This window comes from Coenobita brevimanus, chromosome 18 (genome assembly GCF_032717465.1).
Source record: "Coenobita brevimanus isolate Jiangsu-jjx chromosome 18, ASM3271746v2, whole genome shotgun sequence".
NCBI classification, from domain to species: Eukaryota; Metazoa; Arthropoda; class Malacostraca; order Decapoda; family Coenobitidae; genus Coenobita; species Coenobita brevimanus.
In genome coordinates this window covers 10496933-10515018 of record NC_136971.1, presented here as the reverse complement: position 1 = coordinate 10515018, position 18086 = coordinate 10496933, and the positions used below count along the sequence as shown (strand labels likewise).

Here is an 18086-nt window from a genome sequence, read left to right as displayed (position 1 = left end):
GTCACTCAGGGATGAGTGAGGCTGATCACTCTCATCTTAAGTGTCAGGATCAACTTACCTAGCCCTGGGCTCCTACACTGCTCATGGGGCAACACAGGATTGGATGAGGCATGGGTAGATGGACATTAAGTGGAGAACATCCACTAATAATATCTCTGCTTTTATGTGAATCATAAAACAGATGAAGAAGGGGGCCCCAAGGTACAATTCTCTCTCCCCCACCTCCCTGTACTTCAAAAGATATGAGACTGTTTACAAAATAAATGTGAGGCAGCTGTTGTGATGCTTTTGTTGTTATTACCTCAGGCTCATCTGGACATGAACCTGACAGACTACAGGAATCCAACCACTACAACTATGCACTCTCAGATCTTTTCCTTAAATGGACCCTGACTTATTCTGTGAATGGACTTGCAGTAATGTCTTCCTTTCAGTGATTGAAATATGTTCCTCCACCTCCTCCTCATTATCATCCAGACCTCCTTTCCCACCCTAGGACAGGGTGAGGAGCAGCAACGTCCAGACAGCCAAAGTTTGCCCAATTCAATGGGCCACGCTTCCATTCACTCATCATTCAAGCCCATGGAATCCTGGTTCCATCAGAGAGAACAAAAAACTTTCACTACATTCTGTAGCTTCAAATATACCGTACCTATCTGACAGAGTCAATCCGAATGCCAAATCCCTGGTTATGCGCTTCTCCGCACAAAATTCATCCAGCCAGCTCAGTCTCCTTCAGTTCCTTAGCCTCACAAACATAATATCTCTCTTCTTCACACACTCATCCATCATATCCCTCCACATTCTTCTTGGCCTACCTCACCTGCTCCCTCCTTCAAATTCGTTCAGATATACCTTTTTCACTACTCTGTTGTCATCCATTCAGTTCACACGACCATATCGTTTTGGTACACTCTTTTTGATTCTGGCATCCACAGACTTCCTCACTATGCATCTTTCATGTATCACATTATTCCGTATCCTGTCCACTCTCTGTACTCCACATACATTCCTCAGCAGTCCCATCTCCACTGCTCTTACTCTTGAATTTTCATTTTCATGCCACAGCATAGTCTCACATCCGCATATTAATGTTGGCACTAACACTCCTTCATATAAGCCCTACGCAGCTGCAACACTCAAGTCTCTGTTTCTTATCAAGGCCTTCATAGCACCAGCTACTTTCCTTCCTTGTGTCACTCTACTTTCCACTTCTTTTGCACATTTTCCTCTCTTTTCTATCCCTGTATCCGCGTATTTGAACTCACACCAATTCCAATCTCTCTCCATTCACTGTAACATCACACTGGGAGTCACCTTCTCTCTCAATAACCATCACTTTACTCTTTTCTACATTTACTCTCAAGGCACGTACTCACAGACACCTACAAAACTCTGCACTAGTCTGCCAAGCTCTTGTCTGGTATTTGCAAGTAGCACTGCATCATCAGCATACAAATGGAAGGAAGTTGTTCTGTTGATGAATGAAATGTGGCAGAGTGGAATGAGATATTACAAATGTATCAGATCAAGATGTAAGTATGTAAAGTTCAAGTTTGAGAAGGTGAAAGTGGCAGTGACTGTAACGTATGGCCATGTGAGGACAAGAGTGAGACTGAGAAAGACAGATTTTGAGATGAGCTGGATGAAGTAGTAGGAATGCCCGGGAGTTATAAACTGACTGTAATGGGCAAAATGAATGGTAGAGTAGGCACTGGTCCTGTGAATGATATCATTATCATCGTCATCTAATCCTGTGTTGCCCCATGAGAAGCGTAGAAGCCCGGGGCTAGGCAAGTTGGTCTTGACATTTAAGATGAGAGTGAACAGCCTCACTCATCCCTGAGTGGCATTATGTGAGCAGTAAACCCCAACAACCCCTTGTATATAAACCTGCACAGGCTCAATCTAACTGAAGCACCTTAATTACCCACTAAGCCACCAGGTGCCAGAATTTGGTTATATGGTTACCACCCAGCAGAGTAAATGGTTTCCTGGTGTACAGGAAACCATTTGGCTTGTCACTCAGTGCAGAGTCGCCCACAGGCAGATGGAAGAGGAAAGAATGAAGGAAAGAAGGACAGAAGAGGATGGAAGGAAAGAAGAAAGGAAGAAAGGAAAGGGCAGTCACCTGAGAGCAGCACTACACTGAGTGCATGGATGGCGAGCACCCCCACCTACCACTAATAATGGAGTACCAGTAGAGAATGATAATGGGAAGCAACTGAAGGGCACGTGTCAGGAAAAAGGAGGTTGTGCATCTGTAATTCTTATTTTATACACAGAGATGTACATAAATATATGTGGTATACAGGAAATGGAGATCATGTTGAAAGGAGCCTGATAGATTACATGCTTGTTGAGAAATATGTTCCACAAATGCAAAATGTGTTAATATGTGCTGAGTGATTATGGACATGTTTGAACTCATCAACCTGAGGTTTTTACTGTACCTTCTATATAAGCAGGAAAACTAGTACAGAAAATCTTTGTTGTATGTCATCTTTTTGACATTTTTTTTATACTGACCACAGCAATTCAGAGACAAATTGCCTACTGAAGTTCTACTACTTCCTATAAAGCTGATCTGCCAGCTTCCTCCAGTTAATAGCATCATTTGTGGAGAAAAAGTTGTGATATTGTGGAACACATCACCAACTTATGAGAAGGACTGCCTGTACTGATAGACTGCACAACTAGGAGTCTATGACTCTTAAATCCATGATTAAGGAAAACCAGGTATACAATATATCATAAGTCGTACTAATACAGTGCTGAAAAGCCTATCTATTGAGACCTTTAACAGTATTTGAAAATTATGGTTGAATGTAAATCAATATGCTGCTGAACAACACTCATTCAAAACTACGTTAGTACAAGTAAATATCAGTATGTTTATTAAGAACTGTTTAGTGCAATAGATGAAAACTGTATCATTAATCCTACATTTTTTTAAAATTGGCAATAACTACTGTGCTTATATAAAACTACTATTTTTCACACGTCTCACAAAGGAAACCCCTTGCAAAGTTACACTTCAGTTACAAAGCATGCACATAGTAAGAACATTTTTTGGATCTCAGTAAGAAGCCAAGTATCACTAGTTACCCCAGCTCTGGAAGTCCCATTTGAGTTCCATGTAAAAATCTCCCATCTGCGACAGTGCCCGGACTAGGTCTGGTCGCCGGGTTTCCATGTGTTCCCTGGACTGTTGCTTCAGCTTCCGCAGCAACACTGAAACTAACAAAGGAGATGGAAGGGAAAGTGGGGGCCACTTAAGACAAATTACTTGTAAAAAAGTAGGCAGTACAACTTGAAACAAATTACTTGTAAAATGATTATAATATATATATATATATATATATATATATATATATATACATACAGTAAAAGCTTGATATAACGGAATAATTCAGCCAACCCTTATTCTGTTTTATCAAATACCGGTATTCCGCTTTTTCAAACTTCCACTCCAAAACCATAAATGGAATGGAATTTTCCTGAAATTTGCGATTTTTCCCCACATTTCTTCCCTAACTCATGACCTGAAGCTACTAAGTAGCTTCTTTTGCTACACACACACATGCTGCCTATGCTAGTCATAATGATTCACACAATGCAGTCAGAACCCACAATAATAATAATAATAATAATACAGTAATAATAATAAATAAAACAGTAAAAAACTCACCTCCAAATGGGGAGGACATGACTTGTTTGTTGAATTAAGCCTGACACAGCCCCCCAAACATGTGTCAGGCATGATGCTTCGAGATTATTTCTAATTTCTGGCCCAGAGAAAGCCTCACCCTTTCCTTTTCTTCCTGCACTTTAGGCATGGCAAATGATTGGTTTGCTTATTTTCTACAGAAAAGGCACAAAAAAGTTTGTAGTGCCAAGGTAATCACGCACACTTGCAGAGAAGATTTGAACTTCGTGGGGGTTGCTGGCAGACTACAGCGAGGTGAGTGGCCTCACCCGGCCTGAAACAAAGCGGCTTGATGCCACGGCCTGCGACAAAGCCCCGCGCCTCGTGATTGACTGGAAACGTTCCGGTGCATCACAATTTTCCACAGCCACAGACAAACTGGCTTGTCTCCATTACGGAAACCCAATGCTTCGCAACAGAACGGAAAACTTCTGGAATATTACGAGTACCTTACGGAAAAAAATCATTCCATTATCTCAAGCTTCCGTTTTGTCCCGCATTCGTTATATCAAGCTTTTACTGTATATATATATATATATATATATATATATATATATATATATATATTCATCATTCATTGCCAGACGCCATGTATCCAAACGGGGTGGCCAAGGGTTTAGAGTTCATTGTTTTACAGGGAGGGGCACTAATTCTCCACCAACCCCACTTGACACGTAGGGAGAACATATATATATATATATTGTATATATATATATACACACCTACCACAAATTGACTTAGGACCTACACACAGAATTGCTATGGGAGAGTTGATTGTCTTTGATTTGTTTCCACCTCTACCATGTGAATTTTGGGGGCAAGAAGTAACTGGCAACTCCTCTGGTGTTTGCGGGAGGTGGTGAAACACTCAGCATGTCGGTCCTTGCCCAGAAGCAAGAGTGAAAGTATAAGTTCCCGTCACTCCGAGCTAGCACCTCCCTCTTTTTTCGTATGCATTACAGTTTGGCCTGTTATTTTCCTATAGTCGAGTTGTCATGCCTGGAAAGTACAACCCAAGGGATGAGACGGTTCGTACCATTGTGTGGAGGCAGGACAATTTGCCTATCAACACGATTTGTGAACGTACTGGACGTGCAAAGTCGACCGTCATGAATAGTCTTGCTGCAGTGTGTGGCCTGCCACCTGATGTCACACCAGAGCACAAGCATGGTGGTGGAAAGAAGAGGACGACTTCCAGAGGTACAGATACACTTCTGATGAGGGAAGTAATCAAGACTGGACATCGGATGAGTGGAAAAAGGCTATGTTTTCCGATGAGAGCACATTTCAAGTGTTCCACGTGTGTTCTGCCAAGGTTCTTCGCCCTGCCTCCCATAGTCGATATGACCCTGCTTACACATTGCCGACTGTTAAGAACCCACAATCAGTAATGGTATAGGGGTGTTTCTCAGCTGAAATGGGAAGGGGAGGCCTCTACTTTCTTGTTAAAAACTTGATGATGAATGGTGGCCAGTACATTCACGTTCTGAAAGATTATTTGTTAAACTTTCTTGCTATTCATGGGTACGACTTTTTCACGCATGATTCAGCTCCATGTCACAAGTCAAGAAAGGTGACCAAATGACTTCAGGATAATCGGATTGAGGTCCTCGACTGGCCTGGCAACAGTCCGGATCTAAATCCGATAGAAAACTGCTGGGCAAAGATGAAGAAAATCATGACAGAGAAGACACCCAATCTGGACAACCTCAAGACTGAACTGACAAATGTTTGGTGCAAAGAAATGTCCTTAGATTACTTTAGAGATCTAAGGGATTCCATGCCAAAATGCATCCAACTGGTCCTGAAAAACAAAGGAAACATGATTTCGTATTAATGAATGGCATTTCATGAACAAACATTGCAATATACTAGGATTTGTGTTTTTTAATACCTTGTGGGGGAAGGTCCTAAGTCAATTTGTGGTAGCTGTTATATAGTATATATATATATATATATACATATACAGGCATACCCCGGTTTAACGATGTAATTGGTTAGGTAAAACTCCATCATTAGACGGGGTATCATATATCGGGGTACTTTTAACATGTATTTCAATGTGGACCATTTACCAGCCTTGGGTTTCCGCCCAAACCAAGTCCAAAACCCACCCAGATGAGCCCCAAAACAGGCTTAAAGGCAATCTAAATGGCCTAACAGCTGTAATGGAAGCTAACCTAAGCCCAAAATCTGTAAATAACTCATCAAAACCAACAAATCAAATCTGAATATCATTAAATATAAGTCTGGAAGAAATAAAGTTTAGTAAACTGTACCCCAAGATGACAATGTTCACCCCACCTATCGCTAAAACACATTAATCAAAGTCTAAAAACAGGTTATAAATCAACCTAAACATACAATTTTAGTCTAAAATATAATCAAACTCGGTAAGAAAAATCAAAACCCATCATTAAACCAGGGTTTGGCCATTGTTAGCTGGGGTATGGTGCAATTTCTACCCCCGTCGTTAAGCCGAGGTATCGCATCTAGGGGTATTGTATATCGAGGTATTACTATATATATATATATATATATATATATATATATATACTGTATATATATACAGTATATATTAGCATAGTATAAATGTCTCTCAACTACCCTTCCACTCATCTCCCATACAGGTATTGGACTGCAAGAGGAGGGGTAATTCAGCCTGTATTCAACTGGGTTAACGTCCACTTGAGCTGGCGGCAACAATACTAACAATAATTCAGGAATAAGTTTTTAGTCAAATGATGGCAAGAAGGGGCAAGCACGAGTGTGGATATGTGAACCAAGGCTAAGGGAGACAAGACCCCAAAAATGTTGAGAACCACTGGTATGAGCAAATCATTGTATAAACAGGGTCTGCTGTACTGAATAAACAGAATTCACCACATACAATTCTGAATGTACCTAAGTCATCAGGATCTTCAAGAAAACTATGTGTAATCAATTATGCTACAACTATACAGGCTATAGTACATGCAATATAAAGACATAAACATGACTTACTAGTTTGTCTGTCCCCATAGCTTATAGCTTCTGCCAAGGGGCTCCAACCACTCAGGTTCTTGACTTTGACAGGTGCTCCATGTGCTAGCAGCAGGTGGATACACTCTAAAGGATAAATAACATGTTACTATGTCATCGTCATCAGCATCACCATCCGGACCTCCTTTTCCACCCTAGGCCAGGGTGAGAAGTAGCAATGTCCAGACAGCCTAAGTCTGCCCAATCCAATGGGCCATGCTTCCATTCACTCATCATTCAAGCCCCCAGAATCCCGGCTCTATCTGATATGACCAAAACATTCACCACATTCTGTAGCTTCACATAAATGTATCCAATAGAGTCAAGCCAGATGCTGTCACGTTAAAAAAGGGTGCCAAGCTGTATGTTACTAAGTAACTAATTATAAATAAGTTTATCAATCACATCATTCCTTACAACCACTTAATGCACCCAGTTACTATCCCACTTACTGATAATCCTTTCAATGGAATGTCATACTTAAGTACAATAACTGTATACTGTACATATAATTTTGGACTGTTCCAATTTTATTCAACTATACGAACTGCCTACCAGTCAACCATGAAAACCATAATAAGAATTCTCTACAAATTCAATGTCATACTGGAGTGAGCAGCAGCTTACTTTTAACTTAGCTACACATACCATACTACACAGTATTTCAAGACCTGGATCGCAAAAAATATACAAATTGTGCATTTCGTAACTGCAAGCTAAAACTTCTGCTATGATCTTGGTAGCTACAATTTTTTATTTTAACTATAAATAACACCAAGTGTGATATGCTGTGGAGAAACCTGCATTCTTACAACAAAACTCGACCAGATAACCTCCAACCCTATTATGATAGCTACTGTATAGTTTGCCAGCAGCAAACCTACGTTACAATGGACCTATCAGACATTCTTCAATCAGACAGTCCAATGAAGAAGAAAATGCTACTTCAGGGAGTAACCAATCCTGAACTGTTATGGTTCTGCTTTGTATGTTCATTTAGCTTCAATGATATGCATATGCATTTCTCTTTGCACTACTCATATGCAGTACAACCAATGGTTATTGGTTCAGTGTAGGCCATACACTTCTATCCATATAGTATGGTAATTTATGTTGCAATATCTCAGATATGCCTCGTTGCACTGAGTTTCCCAGTACCTGTACAATAAAATTTTCCTCTTGCAGCTTCTGCTTATAGCTATTAGTTAAAAAACTTCATGATTACCTACTGGATACTATTATTCAACTTTTTAAAAACTAATCTGGAATGCTAGACTATTTCCTCCAGCAGAAACAGAAAAATTGCATGAGGCATAACCACACACTGTGATGGATGTCCAGCATACTTGTACAAATAGCTATGCTTGTATGGTGGCCTATCAAGTTTCTCTTTTTCCGAAAAGTCTTGTAAAATAAATCAGATGTAATAAAGTTAACTGTTCTGTCCTTGTGTTATAGAAAAAAAAAAGTCACTCATTTCCAAAATAATCGTAAGACATCTCATGCATAACATTTTTTAATATCTACAGTCAGTACCCAACGTATGTGAAGGACGTGTTACAGACTTTGCCACAAACATCAAAAATCTCCAAACACTGTAATTGGTCCCCCTCCAAATAGTCCCTCCAGTTGGAATTTCACTACAGTGTGTGGTTACTTATCAACTCTTTGCCATACTCCAAAATGTCATCAAACATTGTACTCTGCTAACTGACCATCAGCCTTCTTGTTCGTATTTTTAGTTAGCTGTTTTCCAGGGAGGGGCACTAACCCTCCGCCAACCCACTTGTTGTCACGTAGGGAACACATGTTGGTTAGTTAAAAGGTTACCACCTAGTGTTTTAAATGATTTCCTGGTTTACAGGAAATCATTTGGCTTGCCACTAAGTGTTGGGCTACCAGTACACTAAAAACACAGTACCGTTACACTAAGTGGGTGGATGATGGGCGCCCCCACCTACCACCCCTAACGGGATTACGGCATCTGGCAATAGACAGATAGATAGACTGACCATCAATAGATATAAGTACTGTACTGGTACTGGTACATGATATTAAAATAACAAATGTTGTAAGTGCTCCTTTACATGACTGTTAATTATGCCTTGGATATATGGGAGGTTGATGCATAAATGTACCACAGCTGTTTTTGTATACAAAATTTTGAAAACCAGTCCTTACTAACAATGAAAGGCACTGGGTTCTCAATTTTAATTTTTGGAGCGACTTTTTACTGCACCTTCTTAGCTTTCAAGTATATCGCAGCACTGTCAACTGTGTGCCACATCCTTTCTTGAAGTTTCTTGTACATTCTGGAAGGCTACTTGGAAGCACGAATGGCTGAACAGGCAATCTGTGTGACTGTCTTGAATAATCTGAGACACCAATGCTGAACCAACGAATGATCAGGGCTGGATACACGGTGTCCCTCCTTATTTGCAACTTTGATGTTTGCCATGTTATTTGCTGGTCAATAAACCATCTCAAAATAGACTAGCAGAAGCTATATTTTGAGATGACAGTGTCGTTAAATTAAATCAAAATACACTTTAAGCAAGTACCGGTGGATTCTGGAGCTTATAAGGAGCCTATATGTGGTGGTGCAGCATACCCTCATTGGAGTGTCCATCCACAAGCCAAACCTCCTCATTTCCCTGCACCCTGCTGCAGGGTAGGTCCCTGGTCCAAACCTAGGAAAGTGCAGTCTACCTCAAAGGCACTGCTAATTCCCTAAATGGTGTATGTACTGCACTGTACTCTCCTGCAGGACAAACCCCCAGAAGCAGGTGCTTATCTCTGGGTGAAAAGTCTGCTCAGTCAGACAGACAGGAGTTATGCAACAATGGCAACAACTACAGCATGCAGATCAAATGTCTGATGATGTTTTGGGGCACTATGGTACAAATGGTTTTAGGGAATTATATGGCAGAATCACAACTGGCAAGACCATTTTTGGGGGGGGGGGTACCATTAATTATCGTAACAGATTTTACCAATTACTGAGGGTGTCTATTCCACATTCCCATGAATATGGAAGATCCACTGTTTAAAGAAATTCTGAAAAGTAAGCAATTCTTGACTGTCAAAAATTCAACCTACTGGATGGGTCATGCATTCTTATTAATACAGTATACAGTACCACAGGGTACTACTACATTACTACTGCACTGTATAGCCTACAGTACCTACATTTATATTACTACTATGTATACTATGTAAATTCTTATTACACCAGAATATACCGGTACAGTATGGGCATTCAGTGATTAAAAGTACCGGTACTGTACCGTGCATGGCTATGGATTAAATAAGAAGCGAAAAATTTAACTTTTACTAACCCTTCTGGCACTGAACCACTGCGTAACCCGAGAAGTGTCCATATTCTATAAACCTATGACGAGTAATTTAACTAGAAATCAGTATAAATAAAGAAAGAACTATTGCACTGTATTAAAGCAAAAAACTTAGATGAGCATTTATAAACTACTGGTCCCTCACTTGATGTAGCCTAGGTAATTCATACTGGCAATTTAGTACCGTATACTAGCTACTGACAACCAGACAAGTACAGTATTGGAAAACCATTAAAAAAGGCCCAAATGCTTCAGAGTAGCTGTTCAAAATAACCTTTTTCCCTTACATCTCTGATGGAAGCTACCTTAAACACCTTTCCAACACACAAAATTCATAATACACACACACACACACACATACACACAATGTAGAATGATGTCATGGTTACCTTAAACCACAGTAGTCATAATCAGACTGCATCATTCAAAATTTAACACAATTTTACTCGTAACTGCTGTACCGCACTACTAATTTACACGAGAGAAAATGACATGTTACATGAGGGACCAATGTATTGTAAGTTATTTAATCAATACTGCAATTTGTCGATTCAGATTTTTACTTCATTGTACAGTACCGGTATTTACAAATACAGTATAGTAGTAATTTTTACTCCATTGTAAGTACTTACAAATATGATACAGTATAGTAGTTAGCTGGTGGCGACCATCATCCACTCACTTGATGTAGTGCTGCCTACTTCTTCCTTAGCCTTTATCATTCTTTTTCTGTGCCTGCCCTCCTCTCTTCCTATTTCTCCCATCTTTCCTGTCACTACTTAATGCTTTTCTTTCCGTGACAGGTGGCTTTACACTGAGTGACAAGCCACATGGTTTCTTGTAAGTTAAGAAACCATTTACAATGCTGGGTGGTAACCATATAACCAAACCATACGTGCTCCCTACGTGTCAAGTGGGTTGGTGGAGGGTTAGTGCCCCTCCCTGTAAAACAAATAACTCGGAGTCAAATGGCCACCCCATACAGGATTATGGCGTCAGGCGATAGATAGATAATTAGCTATCAAATTTACATTTCACCTACCTTTGTGTCCCAACATAACTGCCAAATGAAGTGGTGTGTTCCCTGAAAACAAAAAGTATCATAACAATATAAAAATATATATAAACATCCCAGTATGAAACTATCCCAATACATTAATAAACTGCTGTATAATGCTGCATATTACTGCACAGGAATAAAGTTCAGAAGGCCATAAATGAGACAACAAAATGTAACATCTGAACATCTGTAGCTGTCCAATAAAATAGCCTATTGGTAGTTAGGATACCGGTACCATGAACTGAGGTGGCTCCAGACACTGTGTGAGGTTTTCTTAAGGCAAAATAATTTTTCAGAGGCCTAGATGGGCACAACAGTGATCAGTTATCTGTCCATGATATCAATAATTCATATCCAACAGATTTCATGTTAGGTTAAGTTTTATTGGTGTCCACTGTCAACCCATAACTGGGGTGACTGGATGCCCATGTTTTCTATAGGCTACAGTGGTACATGCTGCAACCCATTTAGGCACTGATATATCCTTGAAAAAAATTGGCAGGGATATGGAGCACGTGCAGAAGCTACATGCACAAAAAAAAAAAAAAAAAAAAAAAAAAAAAAAAAAAAAATTGATTCAGCTTAAATTCTGGAGTGACACCAATCTAACTGGCTTTGGAATTTACACACTCATCACTTAGTTTAGGCTATGCAATTTCTCTTGTATAAACTTCTGTCTGAAATGCTGAGTTTTCTTATGTCCTCCATGGTAAATAAGGTGATGGTGGGGGAGATTCTCCAACTCCTGTCTCAGTCCATTATCTCATCTTTGGTTTAAAGAAATAAGTTACCGGTATCAACGTAATCTAACTGAACCAGACTTAACCCAACCTACCCTACCCAAACTTTAATGTACATATGATAAAGGAAGGAGGCAAGAACTGGGGAATCTCCCCCTTCTCATTTACAAAGGTACCATACTGTACATGTACGGTATATAAAATTGTATTTCTAACTTCTACTGGACATCCGTAGAATGGGAATTGCACAAAATTGAATAAAACCAAACGGTGATCAGATTACCAGTAATTAGTACTCTTTTAGCTGGACGTAATTCCAATAAACATCAGAATTTTTACAAAGCCGTATTACTGGAAATTAGTACCATGTAAGCCATTTATCTGTAGTATGAGTGCTGTGAAGAGTATGTACGAGGGAGCTAGGGCTACGGTGCGAGTGGATGGTGAGCTGAGTGAGTTCTTTGATCTCAATGTGGGACTGAAACAGGGGTGTGTAATGTCTCCATGGCTGTTTAATATATATATGGATGGGGTCGTAAAGGAGGTACAAGGTAGGGCAGTGGATGTGGGGGTGGCCCTAATGAATGAGGGTGAGATTTGGAAGCTTCCGGTGTTGCTGTTTGCTGATGATACAGTATTGTTGAGTGAAGATGAATGGGAGTTGCAAGGTTTGGTGAATGAATTTGGGACAGTGTGTAGGAGGAGGAAGCTGAAAGTTAATGTAAACAAAAGTAAAGTTATGGTGTTTGAGAGGAATGAAGTCACAGAGTGTGAAGTGAGGTTGGATGGTGAGGATATGGAGAATGTGAGTGCATTCAAGTACTTGGGTAGTGTGATGAGTAAGGATGGAACTTTGGGGGATGAAGTACGTGAAAGGGTACAGCAGGGAAGGAAGGTTGTTGGCACACTGAAAGCAGTGATGAGAAATAGGGAGGTGAGTATGGAAGTTAAGAAGTCACTGCATGATGGTATTGTGATCCCTACCCTGACGTATGGAAGCGAGGCGTGGACCTTGCAAGAGGGGAACAAGTCAAGAGTGAGAGCAGTGGAAATGAGTTACTTGAGAGGAGCATGTGGAGTGACATGGAGGGACAGGTTGACGAATGAAGAAGTGAAGGAACGCTGTGGGGTAGATGTGGATGTGGTTGAAAAGATTAGGAGAAATACACTGAGGTGGTTTGGACATGTGGAGAGGATGGAGAATGAAAGACTGACTAAGAGGGTGTATGTAGGTGAGGTGGAGGGAGGGAGAGGGAGGGGTAGACCGAGGATGAGGTGGAGGGATGGAGTTGAGAGGTATATGAGGGAGGGGGGGGTGAGTTGGGGGGAGGGGAGTCAAATGGTGGGTGACAGAGTGACTTGGAGGCATTTTGTCTGCGGCCACCCTTTGCGGGATTAGGGCGTCGGGCTATAGATAGATAGATAGATGAGGTTTTACTCAAAAGGCTATATTGCATACTGTGAAATGGAACAAAATGTTGAAGTCAATAATGCTGCACGAATCTGTCAACTCATTATCAGGCAAATTTCTATTAGCTAGTTTATGTCACATTTTCAAGAACAATAAATACCCTTAATACCACAACCTGCTTCTCAATTTTCTGGATGGGCATTTTCCTACCGTAATTTTCACCAACTTTGTATTGTATTGGGGAATGTTTCAGCTGATGGAAGTTTTTAAGACTGGACATTATTGGGTCAAACTGCAGGAGAACTGCCACTAATAAATTAGGAAAATTTAGTGGCAGGGTTTGTCTTTTATCATCATCATCATCCGGACCTCCCTTCCTACCCTAGGGCAGGGTGAGGAGTAGCAATGTCCAGACAGCCAAAATTTGTCCGATCCAATGAGCCACGCTTCCATTCGCTCACCATTCAAGCCCCCGGAAGCCTGGCTCTATCTGATATGCCAAAAACATTCACCATGTTCTGTAGCTTCATGTTAATGTATTCGACAGAGTCAATCCGGACGCTGTCACATAAAAAAGGGGTGCCAAATCCCTGATCATGCACTTCTCCTCACAATATTCATCCAGCCAGCTCGATCTCTTGTCAGTCCTCTAGCCTCACTGACTTCCAAACCTTTCTTCCTTGCACACTCATCCACCATATCCCTTCACCTTCTCCTTGGCCTACCTCGTCTCCTCCCTCCTTCAAATTCACTCAGATACACCTTTTGCACCTCGCTATTGTTATCTATTCTCTCCACATGCTAATACCATCCCAGTATAGTCTCTTCGATTCTGGTGCCCACAGACATCCTCACTCCACATCTTTCATGAATCACAGTATTTCATATCTTATCCAGTCTCTGTATGCCATACACATTCCCCAGCAGTCCCATTTTCACTGCTCTTCCTTTTGACTTTTCATTTTCATGCCACACCATAGTCTCACATCCATATGTTAAAGTTGGCACTAACACTCCTTCATGTAAGCCTTGTGCAGCTGCAACAGTCTTTCATAAATGTAAATTCTTTTATGGCAACCAGATTCTACAAAAATATCATTTATGTTACTTAAGACTATAATTCACTCAGGACACCCAAATTCTGCAAAACTGAACATGTTAAGCCTACTCCAAAGCACAAAGGCAGGCTTGTTGACATCAGCCGTGGCGTCCTGCAGAGGGCACTGGGCCGATTCACACAAAATTCATTCATCCCCAAATAATTCAACCAGGTTATATCAGGGTAAATTGTTAGGTTTGGTTGAATTAGGTTAGGTTAGATCACACTAAGAAAGGTTAGTAGGGAAGAATGATTAATGAAAGAACGACTTTGGAGCCAATTCAACCTGAAAGTCCTACATGGCAGATGGCCACTTGCCATGGTTTGCAAGCAAAACTGGTAGTTTTATAGATGATACCTTCAAAATTTCTCCCTTCCACAACTTTTTCAAGCTACGGTATCACAATGATAATTATGTACATTGAAAAAATAATAATGTATCTTATCGTGGAAGCTCTCCTGCAGTTTTTCTCATTACCGTATTGACAAACTTGAAAAATAACATTACTTTTTAGAAATAGCAGCTACGATATATAATAATAGTCTCAAATTACCGAAAACAACGTAATGGTTCTCTAACTTAACGCTTGACTTCGTATATTATGGATTAAATGAAAGAACATGTTGAACCACGATTACAAACTTATTACATGCATGTAATACATCAATTCTCATTACAGCTACTACTTAACGAGGCACAGCCACTTGTATTGCTTCGTTATCTGTAATAACCACTGTTGGCTGTCATGCCCGACGACATTTCCAAACACTTTTTCTTCCATATGAGAATTATAACACTAATGACTCATATTTCATACCATGTTTGTCCTTCTTTGCAACATCATAAGTTCGTGCTAAAGCTGACACTCTTCTTATATCACCATTAAATACACTTTCATGTAATTCATAAGAATTACTATCGTCGGCCATGTTTACATATTCACATCACTGAGTGTTGTATATAAACTTGATAGCACACAGCATTTGTGATTGTCGCACTGGGATGAAGCCCCTTCTCCACCATATTATTCCACTATTTTATCATTTATAAAAATTTCGCTTGGATGAACACTCAGATAAAGTAACCGTAGTAAAATATAATTAATAGTTAGTGCAAAAATGTAAAACTACCGTGAATAATTTTATATAATGTGCAACGTTAACGCGGTTTCAAATGATATTCTGGCATTGCTACAAGTACTATATTTCAAGTTTTCATTATTGTAGGCATTTTGGTATAAGCGATGATTGTAAATGCTTTAATAACATATAATCATGATATCTAAATGCATATAATTACATAACTAGCTACTTACAGGGAGCGTTAACTGTGGCAACATGGCGCACATCACCCTCAAAGTGGATTACCCCTCTCCAACATTGAAAGATTACAGCGGTCTACCACTGTAGTCATACGAGACACTGATACAAACAGTCTAGTGAACAATATTTGTTTACAAAGAATTCAATACTGAACTTTATAATTCATTAGTTTGCCAATTTTAGGCTACGTAGAACGACTCATAAAAAGGGAAACTAAACGACGAAAAACCGCTATGGGTAACTAAAGAAAACTTTTTGGAATCATTCTGCTTGACACTCAGCAACATTGTACTGAATGGTATATAGTAATAAAAAAAATAAAAAGGTGTTGACGTAAGATATCAACATAACACTACATTACTGCACACCCTCAAGCTGTAGCTGCTGTAAGCTTTATGTTCCATGCTACTCCAAGCATTTGTTATAATAACAGGGATAGGACGTGTCAAGTGGGGTTGGTGGAGGATTAGTGCCCCTCCCTGTAAAACAATTAACTCTAAGTCCTTGACCACCCCGTTTGGGATACATGGCGTCTGGCAATGGATGGATGGATGGATGGATTATCCTATCATCACTAAGACACAGTGGCCACTTCGGTTTTGTCTTTGAACTGTGTAGCACCTTTACCTGTCCAAACAAACTTCTAGAATTCTTTTTCAAGCGCCTGGCCGTGGACTTAAGACATTCTCCTTGATATACACGGAGTGAAGTGAGTAGTACGTCGTTCCTGCAGCGGTCAATGTGGAAGTATCTCTCGGGCCATGGCCAAGGTACTCTTTCTGTCTCTTTTCAATATGTCACTCAACGTCTCTGTGCTGCTGCTCTTACACATCGTGATTCACGACAATGTACTGTACGTCCAAGAAGCTGGATTGAGTATGAAGTGGTGCACAGGAGACCGCATCCTATCCTGCCATTTTCACCGACAGTGTTCATGTCCAGATCCTTCGTGAACCTGACACCTCATCAACTGTTTTTCCACGCCCGGTTGTGGACCCCACGCCAACTGTAGCTACTGACCCCAAGGCTATCTTTTCTCTCCTGACAATCGACGTCAACAATGAGGCCTGAGTGGTATCTGCCTAACATCCTCACCGTCACTCGGTTCTTCCTGCCTTTCCGCACACTAACTGCTCCTGCTGATACTCAGCTGCCAGGTCAGGATAATAGACATTTTACGTCATGTACTCGTTCTTCCACCGTCGCCCCTCACTCTACCAGTAACCTTCAGCAGACTGTCCCCTCCCTTAATGATAATACTGTCTCCCTTTCCCCCTTCTTTTCGTAACCCCTGCACCAACACTCCGAACAGTTTTAACTCCTGCAGTGACAGTATGTCCATCAGAACCGCATCTTGAAGTATATATTGTTTTACACTTGGCCTCTTCATGCTGCATTGTCTGGCGTTGATCAACAACAGACCTAATTAGTAAACATAGTGAACTTGGTGTTGCTCTCTTACTAATCACATTTATATTCTCAGTGTCCATTTTGTCACGCAGAGTCTGGCCACATTTCCATTTCTGTACTGACACTTTCCTCTCAGATGATTAATTTTGCCCCGGACTACACCTCCATGAGCGAATTAAGCATATTTGTAGTACTGTACTGGCGAGGCCTCCTTGTCCTACGTAATTTGTTCAGCACTCCTCTCATCGCCCCTCCACTGATCCACACTGATATTGCCACACCAGGCCTGCTGATCCTGTCCCCAGTATGGACGCAAGAGACCGCTCCTGTTCATTATACAACCTCTGTTAACGGTATCGAATCCCACCCTTTCCCTGCTTGGTTTTGTATCCTTGAAACCCTATCCTAGGTTGCTCACATCTACCCTGCCCCACTTGCTCATTGTTTCCACTGTGGCAGTTCTGTCGGTGCAAATAGGCTGGTGGTGGCTGTCATTTTGCCCAGTGCCTACATTTCTTCCTTCTCCTCTTCATACCGTTTCCCCAGCTGAGGCAGCAGGCTACCCAATGTGATTGTCTGTTCCTCTCTCTGATCTTGAATTCCTTCTTACTGAAAACTTGTCAGGCTTCATCGTCAGTGATCACCTTGCAGCGCTCTCCTTCCTTCGCAATCACCTCCCCCTCCCCCATGTCCTCTTTCTCTTTTCTTTCCTCCACTACCGTCTTCCATTGGGCGAAAGCTCGTAATTTGCATCTTTCTTATCCTGGACTCCAAAACATTTTGGCTACACTAGGAATGAATGTTATGAACTTGCCAGAGCTGTGTGCAACTTCTGCTCTGCTGTCCACTTCCCTGTGTCCAAGGCGAAGGCAAAGCAAATCCTTCAAGAGGCCATGGAAGCCCTGGGCCTGGGTACTGCATGCTGCTGAATAAGCTGAAATAATTTCCCTTTGACATTAC

The 18086-nt window shown here is 40.8% G+C and overlaps 1 protein-coding gene across 1 annotated transcript in view; it reads right to left on the bottom strand.

Annotated features, from left to right (window-relative positions):
• The window catches only part of LOC145391401 (ankyrin repeat domain-containing protein 13C), a 29919-nt gene extending 14596 nt beyond the window's left edge, over window positions 1-15323 (bottom strand). The window contains exons 1-4 of the mRNA XM_080266009.1: window positions 15212-15323; window positions 11126-11167; window positions 6713-6817; window positions 3109-3240 (exon numbers count right to left, since the gene is read on the bottom strand). Of these exons, the coding sequence (XP_080122135.1) occupies window positions 3109-3240; window positions 6713-6817; window positions 11126-11167; window positions 15212-15323 (391 nt within the window). The remainder of the gene's footprint in view (window positions 1-3108; window positions 3241-6712; window positions 6818-11125; window positions 11168-15211) is intronic.
• Window positions 15324-18086: the final 2763 nt, after the last annotated feature.